Source organism: Psittacula echo, assembly GCF_963264785.1.
Source record: "Psittacula echo genome assembly, chromosome: 4".
In the NCBI taxonomy this organism is placed as follows: Eukaryota; Metazoa; Chordata; class Aves; order Psittaciformes; family Psittacidae; genus Psittacula; species Psittacula echo.
In genome coordinates this window covers 108,437,971-108,451,004 of record NC_137738.1, presented here as the reverse complement: position 1 = coordinate 108,451,004, position 13,034 = coordinate 108,437,971, and the positions used below count along the sequence as shown (strand labels likewise).

The following is a 13,034-nucleotide window of genomic DNA, read 5'->3' as shown; positions in this document are numbered from 1 at the left end:
CGCTCCCCAACGCCTCCCTCCCCAGGGGCTCTTTATTTCCCCTCCTTTGCTTCCACTTTCTACCGCGGCCTCGCACCCAGCGGGCGCTGAGTGGGGACCCCCCCGCATCCCCTCATCTCCCCCACCCCGAGCTCCAACATCCCCCGTTGCTGCGGGGGTCACCGAGGCCCCGCAACCGCGGTTGGCGCCCAGCAAAGAGGCGGGGCGGGGCGGACCTCCCCGAATCCCACCCTTGTGAGGAGGAGGGGGCAGCCCCCGGCCCAGCGGGACCAGAGCGCGGCGCGGCCTGGAGAGTGGAGCGGGACCGGGACCGGGACCGGGACGCGTGTGCGGTGCGGGCGGGCGGGCGGGCGGGTGCGAGGCTGTAGAGGGGCCCTGTCGGTGCCTGTGCTCCCAGGGACGAGAGAGGCCCCTGTGTGTGCGCGGGGGCGCAAGTTCTCCTAGGACCGTGAGTGAGACACGGGTGTGCGTGGTACAAGCTCCCGCAGAACTGTGTGCAGGACGGGTGTGTGCATGGGGGTGCACGCGCTGGAGTTGTGTATGGGACGTGTGTGCATGGGGGTGCTGTGGAGGGAACATGTCGGTGCATCTTCCCCAGGGCCGAGTGTGGGACACGCATGGGTGTGCAAGCTCCCTCGGGACCAAGGGCGAGACACGCGTGTGCATGGGGTGCAAGCTCTCCTGGTACCGTGTGCGAGACGCGTGTGCATGGGGTGCAGGCTCTCCTGGTACCGTGTGTGAGACGCGTGTGCATGGGGTGCAAGCTCTCCTGGTACCGTGTGTGAGACGCGTGTGCATGGGGTGCAAGCTCAGCCAGGGCTGCGGTGGGACACGCAGGTGAATGCTGTCCTGGGAGCACAGGGGGTCGCAGGGTGTCAGCTCCCCTCAGCCTGCCCGGGCGGGAGGGTCTCTCCCTCGGGACCCCCGGCTGGGTGGGGGCTGTGGGAAGGTGGGTGCAGGCTCCCCCCTTCCCCAAGGCTCACGCCCCGCTCTGCTCCCCACAGCCCCACTGCACGCGGAGGAAGGGACGTCTCCGGAGGAGGAGCCGTCTTGGTTGTTGTTTGCCGCCATCCTCCCCTGCCAGACGCCTGGCTGACCTCTGTCTTCCTCCCCAGCCGCCTCTTCCTCCCCAGCCACAGACCGGCATCCCCCGGTGCTACCGCAACGCTCCGTGCCGCAGCGGTGGGAGGCGGAGGCGAGGTGACCCCCGGTGTCCTGCCTGGGTTTTGGGGTGATGGCCTATTTCGGAAGCAGGAAGAGCAAGCGGAAGGGAAGTCTCCCCTCACCGCCGGCCTCGCAAGCAGCAGATTTGGGGTTGCTCCTCCAGGAGAGCAGGCCCCAGCCCTGGGTGGAAGATGCTGTCCCCCGGCAGCCAGCGGTGGGGGACCCGGAGGAGGACGTTGCTGGGTTCTGCCTTCTCCCGCGCTCCCGTAAGGGCTGGCAGCTGAGCAAGGCCCTGCGGTTCCTGTGGCACGAGTCATGGTTGAAGGATGGGAGCAAGAAGCGAGGAGCAGAGGAGAGCCAAAGAGCCTCTGGGGTGCAGGCACAGGCTGCCCAGAGGTGCACCAAGCTGGAGGGGAGAGCACCGGTGCTGCCAGAGGAGCTGGGGACCAGCCAGAAACCCCCCCAAGGTGGGAAAGTTCACAGTGCGGTCCCATTGCTTGGGGATGGCAGTGGGGATGAGCCAGTTGGTGGATGGAAAGCAAGGGATGGGGATGTGCCAAGGGCAGGTGGTGGCCGTGGGGGTAAGATGGGTCAGACTCAGCATCTGGTCCAGGCAGGCACCAACGGGGATGTAGAAGGAAGGACTGCTGGCTCATTGCAGAGCCTGGGCTTCAAGGTGGAGGGCAGGGAAGCTGCCACCATTCCTCAAGGTGACGGGCAGGACTTTAACCCTCTGTCAGCAGAGGGAAGTTCTGGGGATGACCGGAGGCGGAAAGTCTGGGAGAAGCTGCATCACCACGGAGAAGACATGGCAAGGTGGGAAGGGAGGTCCACGAGAGACCTGGCAGTCAGGCTGATTGAGGTGATCCTGCAGACAGAAACCAAGATGTACCCTATGGAGATGGGGAACAAGAGCAATGGGCAGGAGCAGGGGCCGGGGTGGCCGAGAGCCAGTGTGGGCAGCTCTGCAGAGGTGTATGCTTTGGTGGGCACCAATGAGGACGTGTCCACAGCGCAGCAGCGCCCACAGGACCTTGCTGTGTACCACGATGTCCCTGTCTGTGTCACTGGGACCATGGGTGGAGGCAACCAGCCGGAGCCGTTTGGGAACGAGCAGATCTGTGAGGACTCTGACGATGATCTCGTGGAGCAGGGAGGTCCACCAGCAATTCCTGGTCCTTCAGCGCAGATCCGGTGTCTCATGGTGGTCGGGGCCATGAGCGAAGAGCAGTGGAGAGAGGAATTCGCAGCCGTGTGGTCGCGGCACGAGATGGACTGTGGGCTGGTGTCTGGGGAGCAGGAGGTGAGCGGGGAACCGGCGCCCTTCGAAAAGCAACCCCCATTGTCTGCAGGCGAGGAAGAGGCGGTGGCGAGCATCCTGGAGGAGCTGCTGGATGAGGGCGTGGTGGTGGAAGGCAGCTCTGCCTTCAACAGCCCTTTAAAGCTCACCCCAAAAAACAACGGGAGGCTGCGGCTGACGCTGCGTTGCAAAGCTGTCAACAAGGCCACCCCCAAAGTGGTGGCTCCGGTAGCCCAGGACACGACCAAGCTCGTTTCAACCCTCAGCCCCAAGAGCAGGTACTTCTCAGTGGTGGATCTGTCGAACGCTTCCTTCGCCATCCCCTTATCAGAAGGTTCCAGAGCCAGGTTCGCCTTCACCTTCAGGGGCCAGCAGTACCTCTTCACCCGGCTGCCCCAGGGCTTCCACAGCACCCCCGCCATCGTGAACCAGCGGGTGACCCAGATGCTGTCCCAGCTTGGCCAAGGAGATCAACCTTGGGTTATTTCCCACATCGATGACATCCTCATTGCTGGGAGAAGTTATGAGGAAACCAGAGACCGAACGAGGACTGTCCTGGAGCTGATCCAAAAAACTGGCTTTAAAGCCAAGTTTGAGAAGGCGCAGCTCGTCCAGCGCAAGGTGCTCTACTTTGGGATGACCATCGGGGACAAGGGGCGAGAGATCCATGCCAGCAAGCGGGAGGGCATCATCAAAACGCCCTGCCCGCAGGATGCTGACAAACTCCGCTCGCTCCTTGGGCAGTTTGGCTTCTTGCGGGATCACATCCCTGACTTCTGGGAGATGGCTTTGCCACTCCACCGCCTCACCAGGAAGCAGGTCAAGTGGGAATGGGGACCGGAGCAGGAGGAGGCGCTGAACCGCCTGAAATGTGCTGTCCTGGCTGCACCCCCCTTGCGATTCCCTGATAAGTCCCAGCCCTTCCTTATCAGGTTAACAACTGGCAAGGAGGCGATAGGAGCCACCCTGCTGCAGGAGGATGAATGTGGCCAGCTGGTCCCAGTGGGACACAGCTCCCGCATCCTGAAGGGCCACGAGGTCTCCTGCCTGCCGCAGGAAAAGGGGTGCCTGGCAGCGGTCTGGGCCGTGCAGGCCTTCGAGACCCTCACAGGGCCGGCCCCCATCCTTATCCAGATGCCCCATTCCCCATGGAAGTATCTGCTACGGGGAGAAGTGTTGCGGTCCCGTGGAACAAACCCACACCCAGCGCAGTGGACTCTGCTGCTGGTGAACAACGGAGCGATGGCAAAGGACCACCCCACTAATGTCCTGGTGCCCATCGCTCCCTCCGTTCGGGAGCTGTCCCCCGACATCCCCAAGGCCAACGTGTGGTTCACAGCCAGCAGGAGGAATTGCTCCGTCGGCTTTGCTGCAGTCAACCTAGAAGAGCGGTGGCTGCTCGGGGTGAGCAAGGGTGGCTCGGTGCCAGGCGCGGAGCTGGCGGCTCTCAAGCAGCTCCTGCAGCATCACCAACACTCCTCACCCCTCTATGTGTACATGAGCTGCTGGTCCTTGGTGGAGAGGTTGGGAAACCAGAGGGGTGAGCAGGAGTGGGGAAGCTCTGGCAAGGGTTTGTGGGCAAGCATCCTACGGTGGGTCCACAGCAACCCAGGGATGCTGCACGTCAGTTGTGTGGGAGACGACTGGAGCGAGGAGCCAGAGGAGAAGGAGTGGAACCTGAAAGCGGCCAGGAGGGCTTGGGCGATGCCTGGCAGGGGTGGGGGCAGCTGGCAGATTTGGGAGCCTTCAAAGCATGAGAAGCAAGAAATAATCGCACAGTGTCACGGCTGCCTGCATGGTGGGGTGGAGGAGACGCTGGCACGGGTGCGGCAGGTTGCGTCCTGGGAAGAGGACCGCGAGCAGGTATCCCGTTGGGTGCAGAACTGCCTGCAGTGTGCGGATGGAGCAGGCAGGGTGCTGGCGCAGCGGACAGAAGGGCCGTGGTCGCAGCTCCTGCTGGGCTGCATCAGTGGCCTTGCCAAGACCGAGGGCGGGCACTGCTCCCTCTTGGTGGTGGAGGATGAGTTTTCGGGGTGGGTGGAAGCCTTCCCGATGCAGGAGAGGACAGCAGAGGAGGCCGCCGAGGTGCTCTTCAGGGAGGTGTTTGCCCGGTATGGGACGCCTCTCATCATCCGTTTGCCGCATGCGCCGCGCTTCCTCTGGGATGCCTTGGAGCAGGCGACGGCCCTGGAGCTCCCGTGGGACATGCAGCAGGCCGGCCAGAAGGGACCGGCCATGGCAGCCCTGCAGCGGCTGGCCTGGGGGGCTGGCAAGGGGTGGGTGAAGATGCTCCCCCTGATCCTGGCGGGGTTCAGATCCGTACAGGCGCAGGAAGCGGTGCTAAGCCCGTACCAAATTGGCTTCCCGTTGGAGATGAGGAGGGACCACGAGGGGAAAGCCAACCCCCAGGGCAATGACTTTACCTGGCTCAGCCAGCTGCAGGAGGAGGGGGCCTGCTACAAGCACTGGACCAAAACCGTGCTGCTGAGGAGCTGCCCAGGAGGAGATGATCCATTGCCATAGCCCCCATCCCCTCCATGAGATTGCTGTGTGTGGTGTGGTGTGAGAAAAGGGGTGTACTGGGCTTGATGGGGGGGGTTCTAGGCAGGGCTGCAGGGCTTTTAGGCAGGCCTTGAGGAGCTGTTAGGCAGGACTAAGCAACACAACCTCTTCTTGCTGCAGTGTGCAAGCACAGGGAGGGAAGGCTTGCTGGGTGTACTGGTTTTGACAGGGCTGGAGTTGGTTTCCTTCCCAGCATCCAGCACGATGCTGGGCTCTCTGGCTGGGATGGTGCTGCAGGGCTTGTGGGGAGCTGGGACAACTTTTGCTGGGCACTGTGGAAGATGGCGAGCAATGTCCCTGGCATTCCTTGCTTTTTTTTTCTGTATTTTCTTTCTGTTCTTCTTCCATTTACTCATTTATTAAACAGTTTTTACCTCAACCCACAAGCTTTCTTGGTTTTCCTCTTCTGTACTGGATTTGGCTGGGATAGAGTTAAATTATGCATAGGAGGTCTGGATTAGGGCTGAGAACAGTGCTGATAACCGAGGAATGTTTCAGTTATCACAGTGCTTACATGGCATCAAGGTCTCTTCTGCCTCTCACGCTCCACTGGCCACGAGGGTTCACCCCTAATGCTGGGGAATCACATCTCGAGACTCAGCAGGCTTTGGGAGCAGTGGAGATGGAGAGAGGAGCCATCAGTGTCCAACACCCAAACCTCAACCCTGGTTAGTGATCAACTAAGGGATCTCGTCATGGTTTTCAAAGGGTTGTGGGTCCATATCCTTCATCTCTCCTGATGGTTCTCCAAACTCCCCAAGGCCTTCTGCAGCTTAAGGTCATAGAAATTATAGAATTGTTTAGGTTGGAAAATCATCAAATCCTAAAATGGCTTGGTTTGGAAGAGACCTTCAAGCTCATTCAGTTCCAACCCTCTGCAATGAGCAGGGACACTTTCCACTAGACCAGGTTGCTCCAAGCCCCGTCCAACCTGGCCTTGAACACTGCCAGGGATGGGGCAGCCACAGCTTCCCTGGGCACCCTGTGCCAGGGCCTCACCACCCTCACAGGGAAGAACTTCTGCCTAAGATCTCATCTCAATCTCCCCTTTTTGCAGCTTAAAGCCAATGATGAGGGCGATGGAGGGCAACCAGAAGCCCTGTGTGTGCACAGACCCTGGGAACAAACCCCACTTCCTAGTCCATAGACTGATTGGAGCCAGAAGAGCAGTGAGGTGGGATGCTCCTGGGCATTTACCAGGAGCTGGTGTGGGGCAGTCACCCCGATGTGCAGTGGGCTCACTTGGGGACCCCCAAACAGCAAGCTGCATTCGATGGCAGGATCCTGGGCACAGCAGGTAAATGAGGGGCAGGTAGCCAAGGGACTCATGGCAGGGACGTATCTGCTACCCCAGCAGGAGTATATTTAGCACTTCTGTGGCAAATCAGGACCGCTGAGTCAGCATGGACGCAAGAGAGCAACCCTACTGCTGATTTAGCACCAGTATTTAGCCGGACGGCAAATCCTGTAGCAAGGCAGTGGTTAAAACAGCTGCAGCCAAAGGAAGCCGGGACTGGCTGATTTAGACATCTCTGGATCGGCTCCATTGGCCGTGAGTTATCATGGACAGGCTGAGGAAGAGCAGCAAACTGCAGCCACTGAGGATGAGGATGGTGGGAAGAAGACCTCAGATGACAGCGAGCATCTGCTGGCAGCCCAGAAAGATGCCATGGGCTGTGGCGCTGAAGGACACAACCGCCTCAAGAGCATCACTTGTGGGGCTCTGGAGATTATAAATGACTGTGATAGGCTTTGGTGTCTTCTATGGTACAATGTGGTGGGGAAAGATCGGGGAAACAGCAGAGAAACCCCAAAAACGCCTCCAGAAATGGCCGAAGGGGCTCCGGGACCCAAACCCACAAGGTCACAATGTCCTGGAGCCACATCTGAGTGAGGAGGGCACAACCAGGTGCTGGTATAGGGAATAACATAGAAAACCAAGTGAGGTGAGAGGGGCTGGAGTGAGCATGGGCTGCTGCAGGAGCAGCGGAGGATCGGAGACGCCACCTCGGCATCCCAGAGGTGTCCGGGGCAGGAGGAGGGAGGCCGTGCAGGGAGGAAGGCTGCCTGAAGGCCCGGCCGCGTCTCGGCAGAGGGCAGCAGCAGCCCGACACAGAATCAAAGCCTCAGTGGGGAGGGGGTCTCAGTGAGAGCCCCAAACATCCCCGACCCCCACAGCTCTCCTGTCCCATGTCGCTGAACTGGGACCAGCGCTTCAAAACAGAGCCCAGCCGCAGGGCCCCAACCCCAACCCACAGCATCCCATGTTCCTACCCCAGACGCAGGGACCGGACCCCAACCTCATCTCCTCATATGCCTGCCCCAAAGCAGGGTCCTGGACCCCAGACCTATATCCCTGACCCAGATGCATGCACCAAACCCCCAGTGCTGACCCTATCCCTCCCATGTCCCTTTGCCAGTCTCCCGAGCTCTGCTCCCCAAACCAGGACCCCTTCCCCAGGGCCCAGACCCCCCCCAAAACAGGGCTGAGTGAGGCCGGCGCGGCACGGCACAGCATCAGTTGGACATTTGTTAGTCATTAGGGCTGGAGGGAAGGAGGGCGGGCGCAGAACCAGTCTTTCTTCTCCAGCACATATCCCAGCGCCTCGCCTTTTGGTGGCTGGCATCCAGCCTGGCCGTGCTCTGCCATCGCCCGTCACCCGTCCCCATCCCACGTGGGCAGAGGCCATGGGCGCATGGGCAGCCCTGGGGATGCTCCGGCATCGCGGTTGCTGTTGAAGGCTCCCCAGGAAGTTTTGGGAGCGGGGGGCCAGCGGGGGGAAACAGCCCCGGCCATGCTGGCCACTCGCTGAGACGCGCCAGGAAGAGACGGATGTGGGAGCAGGGACAGTGAGGCCTGGGTCGGTGCAGGATTGCACCCACCGACCCCCAGCTCGGGGGCTATGAGAGGTGAGTGGGGGGAACCGCGGGGGGTTGGAGCTGTGGGGAGAGTAACGGGACTGCTGGCATGGGGAATGAGGGGGGACGGGTGTGCTGGAGCTGGGGGCAGCCGGCACTGGGTGAGTGCACCACCGCATCCCTGCTCCCCATGAGCAGCTCCCCATGGATGGGGGCAGAGCTGGCTTTGCCCACAGCCAGGGACCCCCACACCAATGCGGGGAACAAGAGGGGCTGAGGGGGGGGGGGATATCCAAGGAGTCCTCTTGCCTGCTCAGAGCCCATCACTTGTTGACTCCATGGGGCAGAAAAGGAACATCTGGGACGGCTCCAAAGCAAAGGGAGGACGGAGGGAACTGCTGCCGCCTCCAGCCCAGCAAGCACCCCCCGCTCTTGCTGTATAAAGCAGGGGATGTCGGTGCCACGGTCACTCCCCTGTGCCAGCACCCCCCTGCGGCACCCCTGGCTGGAAATCCCCCTTCTGTCAGCAAGGAGGTCGGGGAGGCCCTGGGCAGGGGGTGGTGGGGCTGGTGGGGAGCTGTGGGGGGCACGGCATGGCTCCCGAGGAGCCTTGGGGAGCCAGGGAGGGAGGTCATGCTGTGTATGGGTGCTGAGAGCATCCCCTGTGCTGGAGCTGGGGGTGGGATGCAGCCCATGGCGTTTCCCACCCAGCGGGAGCATCCCAGCTTGCTTCACATTGAGATGGGGTCTGGGATGGGTGCTGGTTTGCAGGTCTTCCTCATGCCCATGGGTTTTGCAAGAGGGGGCTGTGAAGCCACACAAAGCCCCTCAGGGCTGGGAGCCAGTAGCCATTAACTTCTCCATCACCCACATTTGGCCAAATTCAGTCAAATTTCCCCAAGTTTATGGTCTTGGAGGATGGAGTTCCACAGAAGCAGGCAGTGGAGGAGGGATGTGTCCATGGGCTGGTGCCACCAGGCTAAGGGTGGGCAGTGATGGCTGCTGTGTGGCTTCCCTGCTTTTCCCCGGGGATGCCGGGTGACACAAGGCTGGAGGTTCGGCAGCATCCCCCAGGACTCTGGGCATTCCCAGGGAAGGGAGGAGGGTGCAAGCAGCAGGCACAGCCCCAGCAGCGCCCGCAGCTCCAGTCCCTCCTGTGTTGGCTTTCAGAAGAGGAGCCGGCGGGAGGAGAGGAAGAGGAGATGCCGACCTTCAGCTACCGACTGAGCGGTAAGGACACCCCTTTAAGGGGTGGGCAGGGTGTACAGCAGGGCCTGATCCTTCCCTCTCTGTGCTCAGGCAGGGCACAGAGCAGCTGCAGCCAGTGCCAGAAGAACCTTTCCCTCCAGACGGCTGTCAAAGTCCTCTACGTCTTCTCCATCCTCCTCATTGTGGCTGTGACCATTCTGGCTGCCTTGGGTGAGCTCCTGCCTTCCCCACTGCCCTCCCTGGGGCAGCTCCACAGGGATCCTGGGGCTCTCTCACAGTACCTGCAGCACCCAGGCATGGACAGGAGTATCCGGCTCTCCCTGACCTTCTCCTGCGGTACTTGTGGAACCCTATGTGTGATGCCACCTTGCCAGGGGTTCACCCTCACAGGGACCTCAGGAACCACTTCAGAGCCCAAAGGTTGCCACCGCATCACCTCCATGGGCACAAAACAGCCTCTGAGGCTCATCAGAGAGACAGCACATTCCCCGGGGCTGGACTCAGACCTTAGCCCAGCCCTGAACCTGAAAGCCCCTGGGAACATACATCCACCCTGTGGAGCCAGCACCCCCAAGCCTGGCTCTTCAGGCCCTGGCCACCCTCCTTGCCAGGGAATGAGCCGGGAGGACGATTGTATCCCAGTTCCCTGACCAGCCACCTTTCCTCCGCAGTGTTCAGGAAAGTTGACTCCATCTCCAACGACATCAGCTCAGCCCAGACCTATTATGAGAAGAAGATTGTCTCCATCCAGGAGGATCTCCAGGGCTTGGGTGAGTGGCTTGTACCTGGACCTGGAGGTCTTCTCCAGGCTTCGGCACCATGTGTCCCTCCAGCTGTGTGGACCTCAGGGTTGAAGCATCTCCAGTTTTCAGGTCCTGAGGCTCCCCCAGAGCCAAAACTTCACTTATCTCCCAGGGCTTTGGGGAGGGACAACTGTAGGACCCTGAGAGCAGGGCTGGATGGGGCTGTTTGGAAAACTTGCTGCACAGGGGTGGCAGCAGCAGGATGAGGGTGGGAGCTGGTGCAGGCTGATGGCATTGGGGTTGTCCCAGTAGTGGTTCTGTGGTGCTCATCTCCAGGTCTGCAAGGAAAGGCTGTGGTGAGGCTCCTTCCTCCACCCTCAGCGGGATGATCTCTAGGTCCAGCAAGGGATGGGGTGGGATAACAGAACCCTCTGCCCTTCTTTTAGATGAGAAGACCTCTGGGAACTGCTCCCTCTGCCACGAGACGGGACAGCTGGGCCAGGAGATCACCAAGCTGCAGGGTGAGCTGGAGGAGATCCAGAAGATGCTTCTGGTTCAAGAGATCCTGCTTGACCGAACCTCGCAGGCTCACGACCAGCTCTCGTCCACCAGCAGCAAGATCACCAGCGAGGTGGACAACTGCTCCTTCTCCATCCGGCAGGTCAACAAAAGCTTAGGACAGTTCCTGGCTGAGGTCGGGGGCTGGCGTGCCGTCACCTCCCAGCTAGACAACTCTGCCAAGGGCTTGGCCCAGGAGCATTATGATGTCCGGGCAGCCATGCAGCAGATGAACTTCACCTTGGGGCAAACCTCCGACTGGATCCAGGTCATCCAGAGGAAGACAGACGAGGAGACACTGACGCTGCAGAAGATCGTGAGTGAGTGGCAGAACTACACCCGCCTCTTCGGTGGGCTGCGGGCCACCTCCTCCAGGACCAGCGAGCTGGTGAAGAGCATCCAAGGCAGCATCAGCGCGGCAGCTCGGCAGATCGGGCAGAACTCGGAGAGCATGCACGACCTGGTGCTGCAGGTGATGGGGCTGCAGCTGCAGCTGGACAACATCTCCTCTTTCCTGGATGACCACGAGGAGAACATGAACGACCTGCGCTACCACAACAGGTACACGCAGAACCGCACGGCCGAGCGCTTCGAGACCCTGGAAGGTCGCATGGCGTCCCACGAGATTGAGATCAGCACCATCTTCACCAACATCAACGCCACTGACAGCCACGTCCACAGCATGCTGCGCTACCTGGATGACGTGAGGCTCTCCTGCACATTAGGCTTCCACACCCACACCGAGGAGCTCTACTACCTGAACAAGTCCCTCAGCCTGGTCCAGGGTACCACGGACCTGCTGCGGGAGCGGTACAGCCTGCTCAGCGCCCGGCTGGACTTTGACATCCGCAACCTGTCCATGGTCATGGAGGAGATGAAGGTGGTGGACGTCCGGCATGGGGAGATGCTGAAAAACATCACCATCTTACGAGGTGAGGTGCATCCTGGAAGTGCATCCTTCCCATCCCTGGCAGTGTTCAAGGCCAGGCTGGACGGGGCTTGGAGCAACCTGGTCTAGTGGAAGTTGTCCCTGGCTGTGGCATGGGGTTAGAACTAGATGATCTTAAGGTCCCTTCCAAACCAACCCGTTGTATAATTCTATAATCCTGGTGGGCACAGCCTAAGCCCTGCCCAGGGATGGGTTGGAGCCAGGCATGTTGGGCAGGCAATCTTGGGGGCTGTTTCTTCTCTGTCTGAGCATGGTGGGCTCTTGGCTTTTTGCGAGCATCCTGCACCCAAGGCAGGTGGTGGAGGACCCAAACCACCATTGCTGAGGCCAAGGCAGTGCTGGGATGTGCAAGAAGGCACCCAGACACTTGCTCATAGATGCAGAAGTGTCCTGGGATGGAGCTGTGTGGACTTGGCTTGCAGAGCTGTCCCTGCATGGGGGACAGGGACAGTGAGAGGGTGACCCATGTCCATCTAGCACAGCTGGCCTGCACAGTGATGCCAGTGACACTTCTTGCTGGTCCTGGTGAAGAGGGTACAGCTGCTGTTTGACAAGGGTCCTCAAAGCTTCCTGCAGTGGTCTGGGGACACCTCCATCCACCCAGGGGAGTAGTGTGCCTGCCCCTACTCCAGGGAGCCCATAGGCACACCAGCATCTTCCCTTTCCACTGTGGACCACCCAGCCTGAACCCATAAGGCAACCACATCTGCATCCTTACAGGGCTGCCCTAATTAGTGAGCCTAGCTGTTTCCTGGTCCTGGTTTTAGGGGGAACCCTGTGGTGGTCCCATGGCACCGTGCCCCCCATGCAGTGCCAGTTGTCTCTGGAGCCCACAGCAAGCTCTGCAGGGTTGGGGTATCTCCTGCTCTCCCCATTTCTGGGTGCTTCTCTCCCCATGCTTCCTGTTCACCCCCTCCTCTTCCCCCCAGGTGTGCCGGGCCTCCCAGGCCCCCGTGGCCTCAAGGGTGACGTGGGCATCAAGGGCCCCCCAGGAAGCGAAGGAGAGAAGGGCGACGTGGGCAGCCTGGGCTCACCGGGACCACAGGGACCCCCCGGCCCTGCAGGACTCCCCGGCCCCCAGGGCGAGAGGGGCCCCCTGGGCTTGAAGGGCTTCCCTGGCCTCAAGGGTGCCAAGGGCAGCTTTGGGCAATCCGGCTCCCAGGGACAGGGTGGACCCAAGGGAGACCCCGGTCCCCCCGGACCAGATGGGGTGCCGGGGCAAGTGGGACCCCCTGGCCCACAGGGCAGACCAGGGCTCCCCGGGACCCCCGGGGCTGTGGGTCAGGCCGGCCCAGTGGGGCCTAAAGGAGAGCCTGGTTTGCGGGGTCCCCCAGGGCTGCCAGGCCCCCCTGGCCCCCCAGGACAGTAACCAGCTTGCTGCCAGCCAGGGCACTGGGATGGTGGGGTGGGGGATCCCCACTGCTGACCCTCAAGCAGCCCTCGGTGCAGGGGTGTGAGGCAGAGCCTCGCAGGATGGAGGGCAGAGGGGTGCCCCCCCGGATGAGGGTCTGGTGCTGGTCTCCAGCTCTCAGGGATGCTCCAGCTCTGGGCTTGGCTGTTCCCCACTCTGGTTTGGGGGCTCCCTGCAGGACGGGGTACAGCTGGTTTGTGCCCTTCCTTCCCCCCCCTCAGCCACCTCTGTCCCCCACAGACCCTGCGCTGTGTCCCCAGTGTACTCACAGCACAATAA

At 61.2% G+C, this 13,034-nt stretch overlaps 1 protein-coding gene across 1 annotated transcript; it reads left to right on the top strand.

Moving 5' to 3' along the window:
• Positions 1-8,916: 8,916 nt before the first annotated feature.
• SCARA3 (scavenger receptor class A member 3) lies at positions 8,917-12,713 on the top strand (the record flags this gene model as incomplete). The annotated part of the gene is made up of 5 exons (XM_080615961.1): positions 8,917-9,115; positions 9,185-9,304; positions 9,766-9,864; positions 10,284-11,327; positions 12,274-12,713. 5 exons carry the CDS (start codon positions 8,917-8,919, stop codon positions 12,711-12,713), a joined length of 1,902 nt encoding a protein of 633 aa, XP_080472087.1.
• Between the last annotated feature and the right edge of the window lie 321 nt (positions 12,714-13,034).